The sequence below is a fragment of the Stegodyphus dumicola genome, chromosome X2 (genome assembly GCF_044657685.1).
Source record: "Stegodyphus dumicola isolate Sdum_Otavi_A_Nest chromosome X2, ASM4465768v1".
In the NCBI taxonomy this organism is placed as follows: domain Eukaryota; kingdom Metazoa; phylum Arthropoda; class Arachnida; order Araneae; family Eresidae; genus Stegodyphus; species Stegodyphus dumicola.
This window is the reverse complement of record NC_140781.1, coordinates 128,277,052-128,295,940: the sequence shown is the minus strand read 5'-3', so window position 1 is coordinate 128,295,940 and position 18,889 is coordinate 128,277,052. Positions and strand designations below refer to the sequence as shown.

The 18,889-nt window shown below is 35.1% G+C and overlaps 1 protein-coding gene across 2 annotated transcripts in view; it reads right to left on the bottom strand.

Moving 5' to 3' along the window:
- Positions 1–18,889, bottom strand: part of Tmem63 (transmembrane protein 63) — a 170,835-nt gene that overhangs the window by 104,567 nt on the left and 47,379 nt on the right. For both annotated transcript variants that reach the window (XM_085809371.1, XM_085809370.1), the window contains exons 2-3: positions 4,399–4,599; positions 4,182–4,264 (exon numbers count right to left, since the gene is read on the bottom strand). In XM_085809371.1, coding sequence (XP_085665497.1) covers positions 4,182–4,264; positions 4,399–4,587 — 272 coding nt within the window. In that variant the 5' untranslated portion in view covers positions 4,588–4,599. The remainder of the gene's footprint in view (positions 1–4,181; positions 4,265–4,398; positions 4,600–18,889) is intronic.

Here is an 18,889-nt window from a genome sequence, read left to right as displayed (position 1 = left end):
ACCACAATCCTGCCACCAATAATACCAGTAAAGCTCAGGAGATGCACCAGTCAGCTATGATGACCACTGATATGAAAACATAGAGAATGCAACAAAACATAGGGATTGACATTTCTTGGATATGTATTGTATGACCAATGGAACACATAAAATATCGAGTTTTAACGAAAGTTTCAAGCCACCACAAATATCATATGTGCAAACAGTTTGCATTGGCGTGTTTAATCATATTTTGTCAAAAGGTTTTTGGCATTTGAAAGAAAGAGACTTGCACTGAGTTATGAAATTTGTAAAAAAATACCGTTATCAAGTACAAGGTGTCTGAAATAGAATTAGCACACTACCAGATTAGAAGCACCATTTACTGCCAGTTCTGTTGCAAAAAAAATCAGCTACAGAATGTCACCAGATCATGTGTACAGCTTGTAGGTACTAATGTTGTATCATACGATACTGTGAAAGTCTGATACTGAAAGTTCAAAAACAAGGACTATGACATTCAAGAAGCAGAGTGTTGTGGCTGGCCTACTTATATTCATGAGGACTGCCTGCAAGAACTTGTGAAAGAAGATCAGTATGTAGCCACTCAACAGCTTGCTAAGAAGTTAGATGTTAGTGCCATATTCATTAGTCACACTATGCATTACATAAACTTGATGTATAAGTTCAATTGCTGGGTGCTGCATGAGTTGATTCAAGCAGGTAACGACAGACATGTTAACGACTGCACTAATCTGCTTGAATATTGATGCAAGGACAAAATGCTGGACCGGATCGTCATTTGTGATGAAAAGTAGATTTACTTCAACAACAAAGGATGAAAAGGGGTTGGTCTGCACCCAGTGAGCCCATCGACAGCATCACAAAATGCTATTTGACTTACAAAAAGATCATGCTTTATATCTGATGGGACTGCCGTGGTATTATCCACAAAGAGTATCTGGAAAAAAGTAAAACTCTCAACAGTAAGGTGTACATTGAGATGCTAGTCAGTGTTGACATTGCTATCAAGGAAAACGTCAAACTGAGTTCCCACACAAGAAAGGTAATGTTTCATCAAGATAATGTAAGACCACATGTGTCTGCATTCACCAGATGGACTCTGTACAGACTTGAATGGGATCTTTTGCCACACCCAACATATAGCTCCTTCATACTTCTATCTTTTTTCACACCTACAGCTACAGCTACATCTTGCTGGTGCTGTTTTTAGACTCACTGCCACCAAGTTTCTGGACCAAAGACTTTGAAAAACTATAAAAAATTGGCAGAAAATCATACATTTGGCTGGTGATTATTACCCACACTAAAGGTACTACTTTCATGTTCATTCCTCTAACTTTATTAAGAATGTTCGGGTAGTCTATATTTTGGGCTACTGCTTGCATTATCACTAATTTGTTGTTTCATTTATCGTAAAGCTGTTGTTTCATTTATGGTAATTTGTGTATTTTATGGTGTATGTTTTGGAAGCCCTACCATGACGTGATTGGTTGTAATGCATGATCACGCTATTGTTGAATTGTTGGCAAAATATTTCTCAGGGCTTAGCTCTGCATTGTATGTTGGTTAGGAAGTACTTTGTTTATTTTGTACTTCACACTATAAAATGCCTGCCGGTGATCAAGATTAACCCAAAGTTTCTGTATGATTTAGAACGAATGGGAGAGAAAGAATTGAGAATTGATTGACTGGTGTGTAAATGAAGGTTTAATCATAATTGGCATAAATGTCATGTTTTTATGAAGGAAATGCATCTGGTCAAATGTAATGATCATTCAGTAGATGAGGATATTTTTTATTCTTACTTTTGTGAATTTATGTGGCAACGGCAGTACACAGATTCTAGCTCAGATAATTTTAAACAGATTTTGGATGCTGTTAAGAAATTTTTGGATGCTATGCACTGAAGACACAAAAATTTCTAAATAAGGTAAGTCGACATTTCCTTTTTGTACCGTGTTGATTAGAAAATATGTATTTCCATTTTTATGTTATTTCCTTGTTTTATTTTGATTTAAAATGTAGTTTATTGAGATACAATTTTTTATGTTTTATTGCATTATGTTCTGGATGCCATTTTACTTGGGAGCGTGTTGCATATAAACAGGAATGGCACGTCAAAATAATCGCCATAGAGGATCCTGAAATATATTTTTCCCACATGTTTTCTGTTAGAAAACTTTTGTTACAACTAGATACATATAGTGCATCAGGAAAAACTGATGAGTTTCCGGTTCTTTTCATGTATCAAATATAGTGAGTAATATAGTGTGTATATTAAATATAGGGTGTGCTATATGATATACTGGTTTTCAAAATACTTCAAAATAAAAAGATAAAGTATTTTGAAATCTAATGAATCATTTATAGTAACCCTGTACTTTCTACAAACAAAAAAACATCTACAGGTTACAATCCATTCATTTTTACAAGAATGTTTTCACAAAACATTTTGCTGTTAGGAACTTAATCTCACCATGCAAACTTTTCAAGTTTAATACTGCATTGTTCTGCTATTCAAAATTTGACAATAACACAATTTTTGCTTTTTTGTAGTGTTTTTGTTTACCGAAAACACTACAAAAAAGCATAATAAAGTCATAATAAATTATTAAATGCAGTATTTTAATACTAATAGTAGCTTACGAATCATCCAACCTTTGACCAGCAATGTGAATTCTTAATTTGATATTTTAAAAAACTATTTTTTTGAAGTTGTACATATTTAAATGCACAGTGATTCCCATTGCTGCCAACAGGTTTTTTCCAGCAGTCCTCCCAGCCATCTTTTATATTTTTGAAAGGCCAACCGACCGATGCTACAGGAATACACAAAACATGTTTCCACGCATTTTGTAAGCATGGTGCAGAAACACCTAGTTATATTAATCCCTTCTGATTTCCATTCAGCTTTATAGTATTTATGTTTAATGTTCTAATATCCTTCTAAGACTTGAAATTTACAAAATATGTATACATTGCTTGTAGCTGTTTTAGTACTTCCAGTATTGGGTGAGTAGCTCAATCTATAGATGTAACTTTTGACCCGTGAAGAAAATTAAAGCACAAATAAAAAATTATTTTATGCTAAAAAATATGTAAAAAATTTTCTTGTTTTTTTTTGGTGAAAACAAATTTCTTGTGCAAGTATTGTTTTCATTTTTATTATTATTAATAATTCTTAAAGACTTCAACTTATAATTACCATCTTACTGGTGAGTATTGTTTAAAAGAAACTAACACTCTATGGTTAACACAGAATTTTGCATTTGCATCCTCCAAATAAAAGATACATTTTATATTTCCCTGGTTCTGTTACTATAATCAGACATTGAAGATTTTATATTTCTAGATATTTCAAGAGATATTTAAAATATGATAAGCAATGAAAAATGCAATAATTTAAAACTGATATTATTTAATCATGTTTGTTTATGTTATAAACATAACGATTTATTAGTCTGGCATATAATAATTAATTGGTGGGATCACTTAACTATATTAAAACAAAAACTACATACAAAATATTGATGTTTTTCTTTTCAGTGTCCATTTATAAAAAAGAAAGGAAAATATCTATGAAGAACTGATATAAACTTCAAACATAGAAACATATTGTAGCACCCTCTTAGAATGTTACATTGTTATTAAGTCTAAAAATCACTTCAAATTCCATATTATACAGACAGCAAATTATTTCATCAAATGTAATTCCACAAGAATTGATTAAATGGTAATAAGCCTAGTTGCGTATATAAAAATAAATTTTCAGCTTCTAGGTAGATGGTTTAATTGATATACATTTACAAATCTCTATTTTTTCTCCAGTAAAAATAAAGTACTCACAAATTATACACCAAAAAATTCCTCAAATTATTTATAATCTGTTACATACTTTATAAAATTAAAAGTACAAAAAAAAAATTAAAGGAAATGAAAAAGCAATAATTAACAGCACAGCTGGAGGTAACAAAAATTAACTCAGTTACAGGAAATGTGAATAAAGTTATTTTTGAAAATTTTAGAAAAAAGGTGCATATTTGGTGATTAAAAAAAATTAAATTTCTGTGAAATTCATTTTAATCCCAGGATTATACTCTTAAACTTCTTAAATTATTTTTTTTTATTTCTGATGGAATTTATTATAAGAGTTTAATTTATATGCATACATAATTTACCTCTGATCATTCTTCTGTACTAGAGCAATTCTGCCATAATCCCATGCTCTTTTCCTCAGGAATGTAAAAATTATCAAAATCAGCTAGAAAATAACAGAAAATGTGTTTAAAGAACTATATAAATTCATGATTATTAATTACTGATATTAGTTATCTTATAAATCTTTTAACTGAAAAATTAAGTTTTCAAACTAATTTTAAATGAAAAAAGACTTACCAACCAGGTTACAACATTTATTGTTAAATTATCAGGTATTCCCTCAAATTTCCCTGATAACACCAAAATAGAACGGTTTGATCGTAAAACACTACATTTATATGAATCATTATCAGGAGTGATATCTTCATCTGATATGATTGGATGATGAAAACTTGGGAAGTAATGGATCATACCGCTATTTTCCATATCATGTAGCACCTAAAATAGCAAAGAGATCTAGAATTAATTTAAATTTCTTCCAAATGATAAAGCATATATTGACTCACATGTATAACAGAAAAGTAATTCAATGATCCAACAAATATATATATATATAGGCTGCCTGAAAAGTTAAGACTGTTTCTCTCTTTTCTAGTGCAGATGAGGGAACTTTATATCAGGTTTTGAGAATCGTGTCAGTATGTTTAATCTTGCAAGTGGACAATCACAGCCATAAGCCATGGTTGCATAAATACAGAAAAGCACCTAATTCATTTTGTTGATAAAGATTTCTTCATGAATATAAGGCAGAACTGTGACAGTACCTTCTGTTAAACTTAGGAACAGCCGTAGAAGTTAGGGCATGATATGGTGGTGAAACATTTAGCTCTGTTTCAATGTTTTGAGGTAAAATAATTTCAGAAACAACATAGCCAGAGCTGTAGCTAGGGTTTTTAGTGCCCGGGGACAACCGAATATCTCATTCCTTTCTTATTTACCACGAGTGGAAAACATTTCATTTCAAAAATTCATAACATCAGCTTGGCACCCACTTACAGTAACAGTTACAGTACCAGTTAGTGATAATATTTGAAAGCTTTTTTGACAATTCTGCAGTACACAAAAGTATCAAATGTTACACTATTTTTTTCCTGGGTTTTTTTTTTTTTTTTTTTCCTTTAAACTATGAAAGAGATGAAAAAATAACTAGTGCTATCGAAATTTGGGTACTCTTCTGTTATCAGGACCAAATTCAGAAATTTATGTATGTGTGCATTATATGCATGAATGTCTATATGTATGTATGAATATACACATATGTATATGCATATACCATTGTGTATATCTATATGCATACATTAAAACTTTTTAACTAAACAATTAGTTAAAAAAATACAAAATAAGCCTTAAACTCACAAAATTGTTTTCAGAATGCTCTTAAAATGCACATACATATTTAAATAATATATTTATCATTAAAATAAATATAAATAATGGAGCACTCATATTAATACTTGGGGGGTCTCCTCAAATATCATGTATGTTCTTTTGTTAATAAAGCAAGATGTCAATTTTCCTTGGATGAATATAATTTTTTTAGTACTACTAAATTTTAGAGAACTCTAAAAATACTAGCAATTTTGACTCAGGGTTGGTTTTAGTAGGACAGGTGATAGGTGACGGAGGATGGGGACGCCTGGTGTTTAACATAGGTAAACAGGTGTGTGTCCCACGCCCTCCCCTATCTAAGAATAACAACTCCCTGGGGCCCAGTGAGGCTGCCTCGGGAGTTTATAATACAAATCTAAAGATCAATACATGGCGAAACAGGGGCTGAGGATTATTGTTTGACAATGGTTGCGTGACAATCACTTTGTGGGTGTGCATGGCTGTTGGAATAACACAGATACATAAAAATATACAAAACAAATATAAGAATAGATATGCAGGCAAAAACAAACAAATACTAACAAATACGAACATAAGGATGCATTGATATTAAGATAAATATGAAGAGAGACACATATGTAAGAAAAAAAAAACTAAAATACAGAGTGGGGTAAAGGGAGTCATATGTGTATTGCTGGTATCCTTGTGGTTGTAAATGTGCTGTGAGCACTTAAACACAGAGATGAAGCAATTAGTACCGGATATAGAGTTATGGTGCCAGGAGTTAGTATTAAGAGTTCGCTGAAAGTACAGTCTGCATTATAGATCAAATTTGCAAGAGTTCAGGCTAAACTAAAGTTTAGTGTACACTGTGGTACTAATAGCACTAAATTTGGAGTTTGGCACAGTCACTAAGTTTTAATGCAATTGCTATAGGTTGGTACAGTCGCTACAGCGCAGACACTATGTTAGGCACAGTAATTTCAGTACACGGTCACAATGGTTGCACAGTTACTATGACTGTGAACAAGTTTAAGAGAATTATCTAAGTCACGGTGTAGGTACTGATGTTCGCTGATGTGTGCACTTATGTAATGCTTAGGCATAGTCGGAGTTGGTGCATGATGTATACGTGCGGTGTACCATGCATTGCAATAGGTTGGAAGGTGATGTAGGCATTCGAAGGCACTTTGAGTTGACACGATTGGTACTCTGCTAGCACACCGGTAAGGTAAGTTTTAAAGAAGATTGACGTGTGCACATAAAGTTGAAGGCTTGGTGGTGGGGAGCTTTTGTTTAAAAACTTGTGGCCCCTGAGTGAAAAGCTTTTGAAAAGGTTGGATAGTCGGTAGGGGGGACGAGAAGATGATCGTGTTTAAAGAGTTGCTGGATGGGTCTTGGTATATTGCGGTGAGCAGATATCTTGGCCCATTGCCCCGATCTGAGTGATAGCTTTGCAGATTTTGGTTATGGTTGGCTTGTGAGTGATGATAAAGTGGTGGTCCGCATCTCTGTTCATGGTTGGACATGGGAGGTGATGGTCTCTTGTCAGCTGGCAAGTGAAAAGATAGTGGTCTGGGTTGCCTGGGGCTCCACAGATGCATATATCTGTTGATGAGATGTTGTGCCTTTGGAAGTAGCTGGGGAATGGGCCATGCCCCGTGATATATCGTGTCAGCAGAGCGATTGTGATGTGTCGATCCGTGCTGACATTTGGGAAGAAATCGTAGGTGCGGCGGCCAGTTATGCTATGGTTCCATTCCTCCTGCCATTGTTGGAGCCCTTTACTCCGGAGCTGTCCCTTTAGGTAGGAAGGTAAGGCTTGAAGGTGGATCTGCTGTGCATTTGAGTCGGTTACTGCCTGATTGGCTAAATGGTCTGCTGACTCATTGCCTTCGTTGTTGGCATGTGCTTTTATCCACATCAGCGTCGTGTGCATATGTGAATTTTGCTGCAAGAGCTGCTGAAGGGCAATGATTAGTGGGGATCTGTGCTTATGGTTCTGGAGGGCTTGAAGTGTTGAGTAGCTGTCTGTATGAAGTGTGGCATGAGTTAGATCATTATGGACAATGTACTGCATCGCTGCTGTGATGGCCAGGACCTCCGCTTGGAAGATGCTGTTGTGATTTTGCAAACGACCTTTCCATTCTTGTTCTATCAGGCCATCCTGGTAGTGGATGTAGGCACTGCCTACACCTTCCTCCTGTTTAGAACCATCTGCAAAGATGTGGGTACCTTGTGAAGGTACTTGCATTCCAGTGTTGGTAGGGGTGCGTGGGATGATGACAGAAATTCCTTTGCCTTTAATTGCCGGATGTGTGTGGAGAGTGTGTCCAGGTGTTTCAAACTGGACTGGGCTGTAGGGCTATTGTAGAATGTGACATCTTTTCTTAAGTATACTAGAGTTGTATATGCCGCTTCCATTTTTACTTTGATGTGGAGAGGCAACAACCCCGCAAAGACAGTCACCGCACTTGTTGCAGCTGTGCGAAAGGCTTTCATGAGGTTGAGGGCGAAAGGGCGTTGGACGGTAGTCAGTAATTTGATTTTACGAGCGCCCATTGGGTGGGCCCAGGCAGCGGCAGCGTACGTTGCGATCTTCTCTGCCACAGTGTGATATAGGATCTTCTGTATATGATGGTTCTGCCCCCAATTTTGCCCTTGAAAGGTGCGTGCCTTCCTTGCAATGGTGATAGTCTTCTCTCTGATGTCTTGAATGTGTGGGAGCCACGTGAGTCCTTGATCCCAGAGAAGGCCTAGATGTTTAAGAATTGAGACTATCTTGATGTTTTGATTGTGCAATTTGATACAAGGGCGGCATGATGGATTTGTACCTGCCCTAGGAATGACAAGGGCCATGGATTTCTCAGTGGAAATTTTGAGTTTTAATGCAGTGCACATGTTTTCAAATATGGTACATGTTGCAGTCCCATTTCTTTCTAATTCCTTCCGTGTGCGTCCCTTGACCAGCAGAGCGACATTGTCTGCATAAGCAACAACTGTAGTATGCTGTGGCCAGTCAGCTTCCAGCACAGAATTGAAAGTTAGGTTCCAGAGAACCGGTCCGGTGCAGGAGCCCTGGGGGTATCCTCGCTCCTGGCTTTTGGTGGTTGTGCCGTTGTTGTTGGAAATTAAAAAGCTTCGGTTCTCCAAATAGCTATTAAAGGTGTTAAATATATTTGCTGGGCAGCGTGCTATTCTGAGGGCTTGTTTTATAGCAGGCCACCAGAGGGTGTCGAACGCGCTCTGCAGGTCGATGGAGATGAAGGCCGTATGATATCCCGTAGCTCTGTTGCGTTGTATAGTGTCCCGGATAGTACAGAGAGCATGTGTGGTGGATAGACGTTGTCGGAATCCGAACTGTCTTGAGCTGAGGAACTTGGTCACGTGCAGGTGATAGGACAGCCGTTGGACAAGTAGTTTTTCATAAATCTTACCCATTGCGGATAAAAGGCAGATGGGTCAATAAGAGCACAAATCTTGTGTGCTTTTATTTTTCTTTAAGAAGAGAACTACTTTTCCTCGTTTGAAGGCCTGTGGAAAAATTTGTAGATGAAGAAGTCTATTGAAGAAGGTGCTGAAGAATGTTGGACGTGCATTGTAGGCCACCTTGATGATAGCATAGTCGATGCCGTCTGGGCCTGGTGCCTTTTTGCGTGGGAGGAGTTTGAAGACGTGTCTAATCTCACTGCTACTGAAGGGAATATCATACGAGGTGGTGGGAGCGCTTGCATTTTCGTGGATGATACGCTGTGAGGGCGTGTCCTCCTCTGGGTTGTCATCAGGGAATATAGTGCTCAGGATTGTGCTGGCAGTGTGTTCCACTATGTTGGTATTATCGGCCAGTGCTAGAGTCTGGATATGGATCTGTGCCGGGCGAAAGACTTTGCCGGTGGTAAGTTTGTGGAGGATGCCATATGGGTTATTATTAGCTGTACAATAGTTCCTCCAACTAGTAATTTTGCCTGTTAGAATATTATTTTTGTAAAGGGCTCTCTCTTTCCTGTATGCCAGCAAAATTTGTTGTCTGATGCTGTTGTCTGCAGTGCGGATGAGACGTCTAAGGGCTCTGCATTTTTGTCGCTGTGTGCGAAGCTCCTTGGTCCACCAAAAGACTCCTTGTAGTTTCGTCGCAGACCGGGTGGGCAGAATGTTGTGGCATATGTCTTTCAGTGTCGCCAGGAGTTGGTAAATAATTCCATGTCGGCTGGACTGTTAATGCTGTGAAGTTTTCTTTCTTCGTTATGTAAGATGGTGGAGAAGGAGGAGGTGAGGTGCCGGATCTTATTGCATGGGATCTTAAACCTGGTAATAACAGAAATGGTGGTGTCGCAGCTGATGGAGAAATGTATGTACTTGTGGTCTGTGTTACTCTCTTCTTCATTTACTGTCCAATCTTGAATTGTACGTGCGATGTTGTGCATGCAGAGAGTAAGGTCTGGCCAGCCAGTACTGTAGGAGTTATCGTAAGTGGGTGGAGCATCTGGAGTGTTGAGGAGGTGGAGGTCATGACAAGCCACAAAGTCTTCCAATTCTTGGCCTTTCGTGCTAGTATCCGCGTAGCCCCATATGCTGTTATGGGCATTAAAGTCACCACCTACAAGAATCGGAGTTGAGGGATATCGTTGCATGACATCAAGGACGTTGGTGGTGAGATTCATAATATCTTCAGAAGGTGGTGAGTAAACAGAGATGAGGATGAGATGAAAGTTTTGAAGGGCTAGTAGTATGGCAACTTTGTCACGTTCTTGTTTAATAACTATGGGGGACCAGGAGGGATTGCAACATGCAATGGCTGCTCTTGGGGCTTGATTTTGGGGAATGGATTTCTGTTGAAAGAGTGTACAGCCAATTGGAAGACCTGCAACTTCCCCTTCTCTGGTGTAGGGTTCTTGAAGTAGAAGTACGTCGGCATCATGCGTAATTGCGTGCTGGATAAGCTGTGAAGTTGCGGCTCGTGTTCTTTGAAGGTTGATTTGTATACATTTTAGTGTGTCGTTTGACTGTGTAGTGTTGCTTGCCATATTGTTTGGGATGTCAGGGGTACCATTAATCGTACTGTGTGCTACGCTTGATTTGTGCAATGTAGGTTCCGTATGTAGGGCATGTGACGTCATAGGCTGGATGTGCACAGAGTGTCTTATTGTGGCTCCTATAGTTCCAGTCTGCACAGTTGATGCAGGTGGGTTTGCGGGCGTTGCAGTCTTTAATGCTGTGGCTGCCAGAACAGAACGCGCAATAGATCTTGTTTTTACAGTTCTGTTGGGTGTGCCCGAATTCCTGGCAGTGGTAACATCTTCGAGTGTTATAAAATTCTGCGATTCGATGTGCTTGCCAACCGAGGTACATTCTTGGGGACTGAATGAGTTGATGATATGCTGGTGGTGTGCATTCCAGGACCCACTTGACTCCATTCCCTTTGTCTTTTAATCTGTAGAGGACTTTAGCTAAATTCTTGTTGAGGTGAAATTCAGATCCTAGTGCTTTTTTGATGTCTGCCTGGGAAACTGCTGGGTGTACGTCGTGGATGGCAACTTTGGGAAGTCTAGTAGAAGGTAGTTTAGTCGTAACTAGTTGCTTCCCTTGGGTACCCTGTAGTTTTTTGGTAAGTTTCTCAAGATCTTCGGGAGTAGCACAGTCTACGGCCAGACCCTCTTTTTGAATTGGTCTTAGCGTGGTGATCTTAACCCCTAGTGTGGGAAGAGGAAATTCAGCACCGAGTCGATCTTTAAGTTCCTTCCTTGTGAGCTTTGTGTCTTCTTTAGGGTAAAGCAAGAGAGTGTGTTTCGGTGGTGGTTTAGACACCTGTGCATAGGATCTTGAGACTGTTGGAGGTGTTGTCATGGACACACTGAGGAATCCAGGATCCGTGTTGGTGGCTGTGGGTTCTGCTTAGGGCCTCTAATGGCTAATTCTTTGAGAGCGTCGAGGATGTCTCAGGTAGTAATATTGCTAAAAAATCTGAATTGTCCATATATAGAGACTTCTGACTGTCTATTGGTGGTATTACTTAGATAGGCATTTAGTCTGTAAGGATACAGTAACTTTTTTTGAAGTATGTAAATGGACTCCTTAAACAGTCTCAGTTTGGTGTTCGGTACAATATCTAACACATTAATTTCTATGTTATCAAAATTATGTATATGATAATGCTCAAGAATTGCACTATACTGACTATCTTTTGTGCGATTACTGTGTTATTTTTAATATGAGATCTATGGTTATTAATTCTGAGGTTGAGAGGGTCTTTTGTTTGACCTATGTACATGAGGGAACATTCTTTACAGGTTATTTGGTAGATACAATTGTAAGTCTTTCATAGCGATTGTATTTTACTAGATTTTAGAAGGAGGAGGAGTAGCATTAGCCTTACATGTTTTTCAAAGCATGTTGCTTCATTTAATTATTTCTATGTTATTGATCTGAGCCAGTAATTGAAAGTAAAGAGGGAGCTAGCCTGCTTTACAGTGTTATATATATATATATATATATATCAATAAAGACATAAAGTAAGAAATTTAGAACTAATATTTCACAAAGACCAAAAATTTTGAAATTCATAATTAATAAATTTCAAATAATCCTATAAATGCAACAAAGAATTTAATAAATGTAAAAACCAAAACTTTTAATTTAATTTAATAACCCCAATTCAAAAAAATTTTTAATGAAATTTAAAGAAAAAAAAATCATAACAGAAGAGGAATTCAATCATTTTCAACGGCACTTCATCAGGGGAAGGGAACATTGAAATATAATTAAAATACATTGAAATGGTTCATCGGCTAATTCTGGGTTCAGAAAAGCACGGATTTTTGTAGAAGAGAAATTTCAATGTTCCTTCCTCTTTATGAAGTGGCAATGAAGTTGATTGAATTCTCTTCTGCTGTGTTCTTTTTTCTTTAAATTTCATTAATTTTTTTTTTAAATTAGGGTATTGATTGTTTAAAAGTTTTGGTTTTTACATTTATTAAATTTTTTGTTGCATTATTTGAAATTCATAAATTACGAATTTCAAAATTTTTGGTCTTTGTGAAACATTAGTTCTAAATTTCGTACTTTATGTCTTTAATGATTGTTTTTAAAAAATCCGTTTTGTAATTATGAAATATATATACAGTACAAAGTCCATAATTCAAACTCGTCAGGACTTCGACGATTCCGGATTATAGATCATCAATTTAAATCTGGTAAGATGGCATGCAGAAATTATACAATTAAAAATATGAAACTGTAATTGATGAAATAAAGAGCAATTATGATCTAGAGGGTACCAAAATTTACAAAAAAAAAAGCTTAATATTTATTTGTTTACTTTATTAAACATTTCTTTCAATGTAAATTTTTAAGTTGCTTCGTTTTTTTGTGCTAATACTTTCTCTTCAATTCTATAAACAGACCTAATTTCTTGTTCAGTTACAAAGGTCCACTGTTCAAGTCCTGTAATTGCTGTGTCGAGAATACCGACTAACTTGTCAATAAAAATTTTTTCATTTTCAATAACCTCTCTGTCCTTTCTTCATTATCGGAAGCAGTATTTTCTGGATCTAGAACCATACTACAGATTTCGACATCCGTTAATTGATTGATGATTGGGACATTGTCGTCTCAATGAAAACTTCTGTTCCTTTTTCTTTTTGCTTATGTCATATACAGTTGACTTTCCAATGTCACACTCCTTGAATAATTTTGAGACGGATATGCCTTTATCCATTTTTTGCAGCAATTGCACTATTTGTTTGATGAACATCGAAACATGCTTTCACATTTTAGATCCTTTGGCTGCTCAGGAATTGGAAACTCTTTTTGACATAATCGAAAGTTCAAACTTAATTTTTATAAAATTACTCTAACAGTCTGCAAAAAATAATAAGCCGGATCCAATTACAAGATTAAGGAACAGCACAATCTTCAACATTCTGAAATGCCTTGGAATCAGTAAAGATAATTTTAGCTTAGCTTATACCGTCTGTTATACATTAAACATGCATTCGTAAACACATTACGCGCATGCGTAAAGCATACAAAAAAAAAAGTGTTTGTGGTTTTGAGGTCTGGATTATAGATCATTCCGGATAATCGACGTCCGGATTACGGATTTTGTACTGTATATATATATATATATATAGTAAAAGTCAAAAATTAATGTCATCACACTAAGAAGTTGGTAACTTTCATCTAATAATATATATAGTAATTTTAAAATGTTTAATTTTATTCTTCTGAAATATAAAATCATATGTAACTGTTTTAATTTTCAATAATCTGCACAATTTTTTATCTAATTTACTTAACTCTAGCCAACAGGTAATAAATACGACTAACAGACTTCACATGCTTCAATGAATATGTACAAAAAAATGAACAGGTAAGTTCTAGAAATCTATATTCAATTATATGGAAAAATCTCTTATCCATAATCAATGAAGTCCCATTACTGCCGGTTAAGAAAGAGTCTATTCTGTGTGTGTATATATATACAGTCAAAAGTCGTTAATTCGGACACCCATAATCCGGACCTCAAAGCTACAAACTTTCTGCGCATGCGTCGCGTTCAAGCATGCGCACAGGCGTTTACGAGAGCGCGTAAGACTTTTACAGCTGCTAATATGTTTGTCTGCATGCGTGTTTAATGTGTAACGGAGGTATAAGGTGAGCTAAAATTATCTAATTCAGTTAATGTTGCAGATTGCGTTGTTCCTTAATCTTCGAATTGGATCCGGCTTATTATTTTTTGCAGACTGTTAGAGCAATTTCATAAAAGTAAGCTTGAACTTTCGATTATGTCAATTAGAATTTCCGATATATATTTACTAATATGTAATTTGTATCTACAAAGTGAAAGTATGTTTTGAAATCCGAAATCTGTTTATCAATTTCACGCCGCGAAATGGAAGTTGATCTGTCAGCACTATCCTTATCTTCAGGGCAGATGTTTTTATTTTATTTGGCTTATAATTCCTTACTAAGTGTAGTATTTCATCTCGATGTACTCCGTCTTTGATATGATTTAAATCAAGTTCCTCGTCATTATAATTCGCTTCTGATAGTGAAGAAAGTGACCCAGAGGTTATTGAAAACGAAAACATTTCGATTGACAAGTAAGTCGGTATTCTCGACACAGCAATTACGGGACTTGAACAGCGGAACTTTGTAACTGAACAAGAAATTATGCCTGTTTATAGAATTAAAGAGAAAGTATTATCACAGAAAACAAAGCAACTTAAACAACTTACATTGAAAGAAATGTTTAATAAAGTAAACAAATAAATATTAAGGTTTTTTTTGTAAATTTCGATACCCTTTAGATCATAATTGTTCTTTATTTCATAAATTATGGTTTCATATTTTTAATTTTATAATTTCTGCATGCCATCTTACGAGATTTAAACTGATGATCTATAATCCGGAATCGCCAAAGTCCCGACGAGTCCGGATTAACGACTTTTGACTGCATATATATACATAAACTTAAAGCATCTAAATTACTTAGTAAATTTGAATAAAAGCAAGACAATTCCTCTATAATATAATAATTGCAACCGTGTACAAGAAATTTAACACAATATTAAACCTAATCCAATTACACAGAAAGAATTCATAGTAGTGCAATCTCGAAAAATAAAAATGCGAAAGGGAAAATATATAAAATTATACAAATAAAGATTAATCTCCTTTTATTGAAACTCCAATTCAGACCTCATCAGAGGAAAATGAATTAAAGCTTCATAAAAGTCGATTAATATGTTTCAGAAATACGTTTCATTTTCCTGGTCCATTTGAGATCAAAAACCATAAAAAGATTTCATCAAATTTATATTAAATTTGACTTTAAAATTCATATTAATCCGAAAACTCGAATCTCAAATATTCAAGAATTTTCGGCTGATCTTTGTAATATGGTAGCTGGTAGTTTGGCGACATTTTGGAGGCGATAAAGGTTACTACCTAGGAATTTGGTAATAATGTGAGAAGTACTCAGTTCCGATTACGCATTATTTTGTGTGAGGGAAATGAGAGATCATGAGATATGTCATGTGACATTAATGGACGAATTACAGTTCTTTAATCGGAAAAGGGGGGGGAATTTGGAAAACTGTAGAACTATGTTATTTTGTATTAAGCTTCATTGTCTGTTGTGTGAAATAGTGGAAGCTTGCGTGCCACGTAATGAAGATTCTGAAGATTAGGTAAGTTAGTATTTTTAATCATTTGAGGATATTATTTTTATGCATTGTTCTAAATATAAGGAGTAAATAAATTAATATGATATTATTAGAAAATTGTTATTAGCAATGATTTAGTTTAAAGTAATTAGGATTGTAATCTAATTTTTATTAATTTAATGTATGTGCTTATTTATATTTTAAGTAGTGTTTTTTAATTTAATTATCTTTTAATTTAATGATCGTGATTTTGTGAGTTATATGTTTGTAGTATTTTGGAATACGTTTGAGTAGAATACGTTGAGTATTTTCATGCATTTTTGTGAAATTTTTCTAATTTATGAGAAAAAAGCAGTGTACATGGATATAGTGAAGAGTGTGCGCAATGCCATTTTTGTGCAATTCTGGGATTTTTTTTAAGTAAAAATAAGTCGACGTGTACATGGTTTAGTGATATTTTAATTAAATGATAGTTATTTTGTGAATTTTATGTTTGTAGGAATTTGGTATACATTTCAGTTGAAGTAAATGTGTATGGAAATAATTTAAATATTTGACACTAAGTATTTGTAACCATTTGTAATGTTTGCGGTATGAATTCGTTACGTTTATAATAAATAAGTTAGAGGTAAAAGTTTTTGGATATTTTATTTATTTTATACGTGGAAATGTTCATCCTTGGAAAGGGTATATACTTTTTGCGATCAGGAAATTTCATATATGTGCTTTTTACCGGATTTAAAGATTCACAAAATTTTCATGAAATTTTTCTAATTTATGAGAAAAAAGCAGTGTACATGGATATAGTGAAGAGTGCACAATGCCATTTTTGTGCAATTCTGGGATGTTTTTTAATAAGTCGACATGTACATGGTTTAGTGATATTTTAATTAAATGATAGTTATTTTGTGAATTTTATGTTTGTAGGAATTTGGTATACGTTTCAGTTGAAGTAAACGTGTATGGAAATAATTTAAATATTTGACACTAAGTATTTGTAACCATTTGTAATGTTTGCGGTATGAATTCGTTGGTGACGTTTATAATATAATAGATAATTTAGAGGTAAAAGTTTTTGGATATTTTATTTATTTTATACGTGGAAATGTTCATCCTCGGAAAGGGTATATACTTTTTCGCGATCAGGTAATTTCATATATGTGCTTTTTACCAAGTTTAAAGATTCACAGAATTTTTTTGCATTTTCGTGCAAATTTTTGTAATTTATGAGAAAATAGCAGTGTAGATGGATAAATTCAGAGTGTGTGCAGTGCCATTTTTGCGCAATTCTGGGATGTTTTTTAAGTAAAAATAAGTCGACGTGTAAATGGTTTATGTGTATGTGCTATTCTGAAAAACGTGCAAGGAGGTTGCGATTGTGCACTTTTTCCCAATTTTGCAGTTAATATTTGTCATGATTAAGCAGTTTTATTAGATAAAATTTCTAGCATAAGTGTAATTCGGCTAGTAGATTGTTCGAAAAAGTGTTCAGAGTACTTACGTATTAACGCAACCAGGCCAAAATTTGCATAAATAGCCAAATTTGGCGACCCTACTTACGGCAACCCTACGTGTTTAGACGAAAGTTTATTTGTAAAAAGAAAAAATAACACTGGGCATGTACTACCACAGCAATGTGTTTTCGGCGGAATTTGCCGAGAAAAGAAAGAGACTTTTTTGGTTACTGTACGTAACAGAAGCACCGTTACCCTCATGGAAAAAATTTACGAAAATATCAAGGAAGGAAGCATCATTTATTCAGATTGCTGGAAAGTATACAATACAAGTGAGTTCGAAAATGCTGGATTTCTGCATGGAACTGTTAATCACAAATATAACTTTGTGGATCCCAATAACGGACGTTCACACACATCATGTAGAGCGCATGTGGGGCTCAGCCAAATGGCGCAACAAAAAAACAGAAAGGAACAGCCTGTCATCATCTTGACTCATACCTTATCGAATTTATATGGCGCCAAGCTCAAGCTGTTAATGGCGAAGACAGTTTTCAATCAGTGCTAAAAGCAATAGCCAAAAGATTTCCGCCGAAAAAATAATTCTGCATTCGGAACCGGAAGGGTTTAATTGCTATTTTATATTTTAAAACAAAATAATATAAAAAACTGTATTAAAAATTATCTGTAATTAATAAATGTACATTTTCTTTCTATTCATACTTTTTTACTCAAACTTACAAATCGCGCCAACCTGGTTGCGATAATACGTAAGTACCGTGTTCAGTAAATAAAAAGAAAAGAAACTTGTCTTTACTTCGTGAAGACAAAATGGCGGCGAATAAAAAATAGAGGGTTGCTGTAGCAGAGTTGGTCGCCAAAAAATCGCCAAGTTACCATAATCCAAAGATCAACCGAATTTTCCCTATACTTTTTCAAAACACTTGAAAAAAGAATAAGGTTACTGATATGCATGAAAACAGATAATGTATTAGCCAATGGTGGAATTATTTTAAACAAATTCACAAAGAATTTTACAAAAATAAGATTCTCATCCTCAAAATTACTGCAAGATAAAACAAATGCTCACTTATATTTTTATTCTTAAAATTTATGCTAGATTCTAAGGAGGGTCTTATATTCAATGAGGTCTCATTTTTCAAGTAAACAGAGTATATAAAAATTAAATACATGTATCAACTAATACCAATGAGGAATATCATAAATTTCTAACTAATTACATTTTAGAATATGCACTAAAATTATACTAAGATAGTAAATCAATTGATATATAAAATAAAAAAAATAACAACAAAAAATCAAAAAATAACAAACTTGGCTATAAGGTTCTAAGTAAAAATGAAACACTGAAAGTAATAAATAGAACAGAAAGAGTCTTATGAAGTGGACCAAAAGAACATACAGGTTGTATACCACTATATTTTTCAAGCTAAAAAATTAGCCATTGCAGAACATATGCTGATTAGGCTGAATTATCTTACTATAACAAAGTTTTCATGAACTAATTAGTGAAGGACCCCTTCATGACAGATTTTCCATGAGAAATTAACTCATATCGACATTACACATGTAGAAATATACACAGGAAGCCAATCGATGCATCCAGGATTGTCACTAGAGTATTTGCTAACTGGTGCAAACTGTGCAACTATGAAATTCTGCCACCCGGTTCCTTCCTAAATTGTAAATAATTTGTCGCCCTGTGCAACAAACAGATTGTACCAGCTCTGTGTGCATCTTCCTATCACGCAAGTGGCC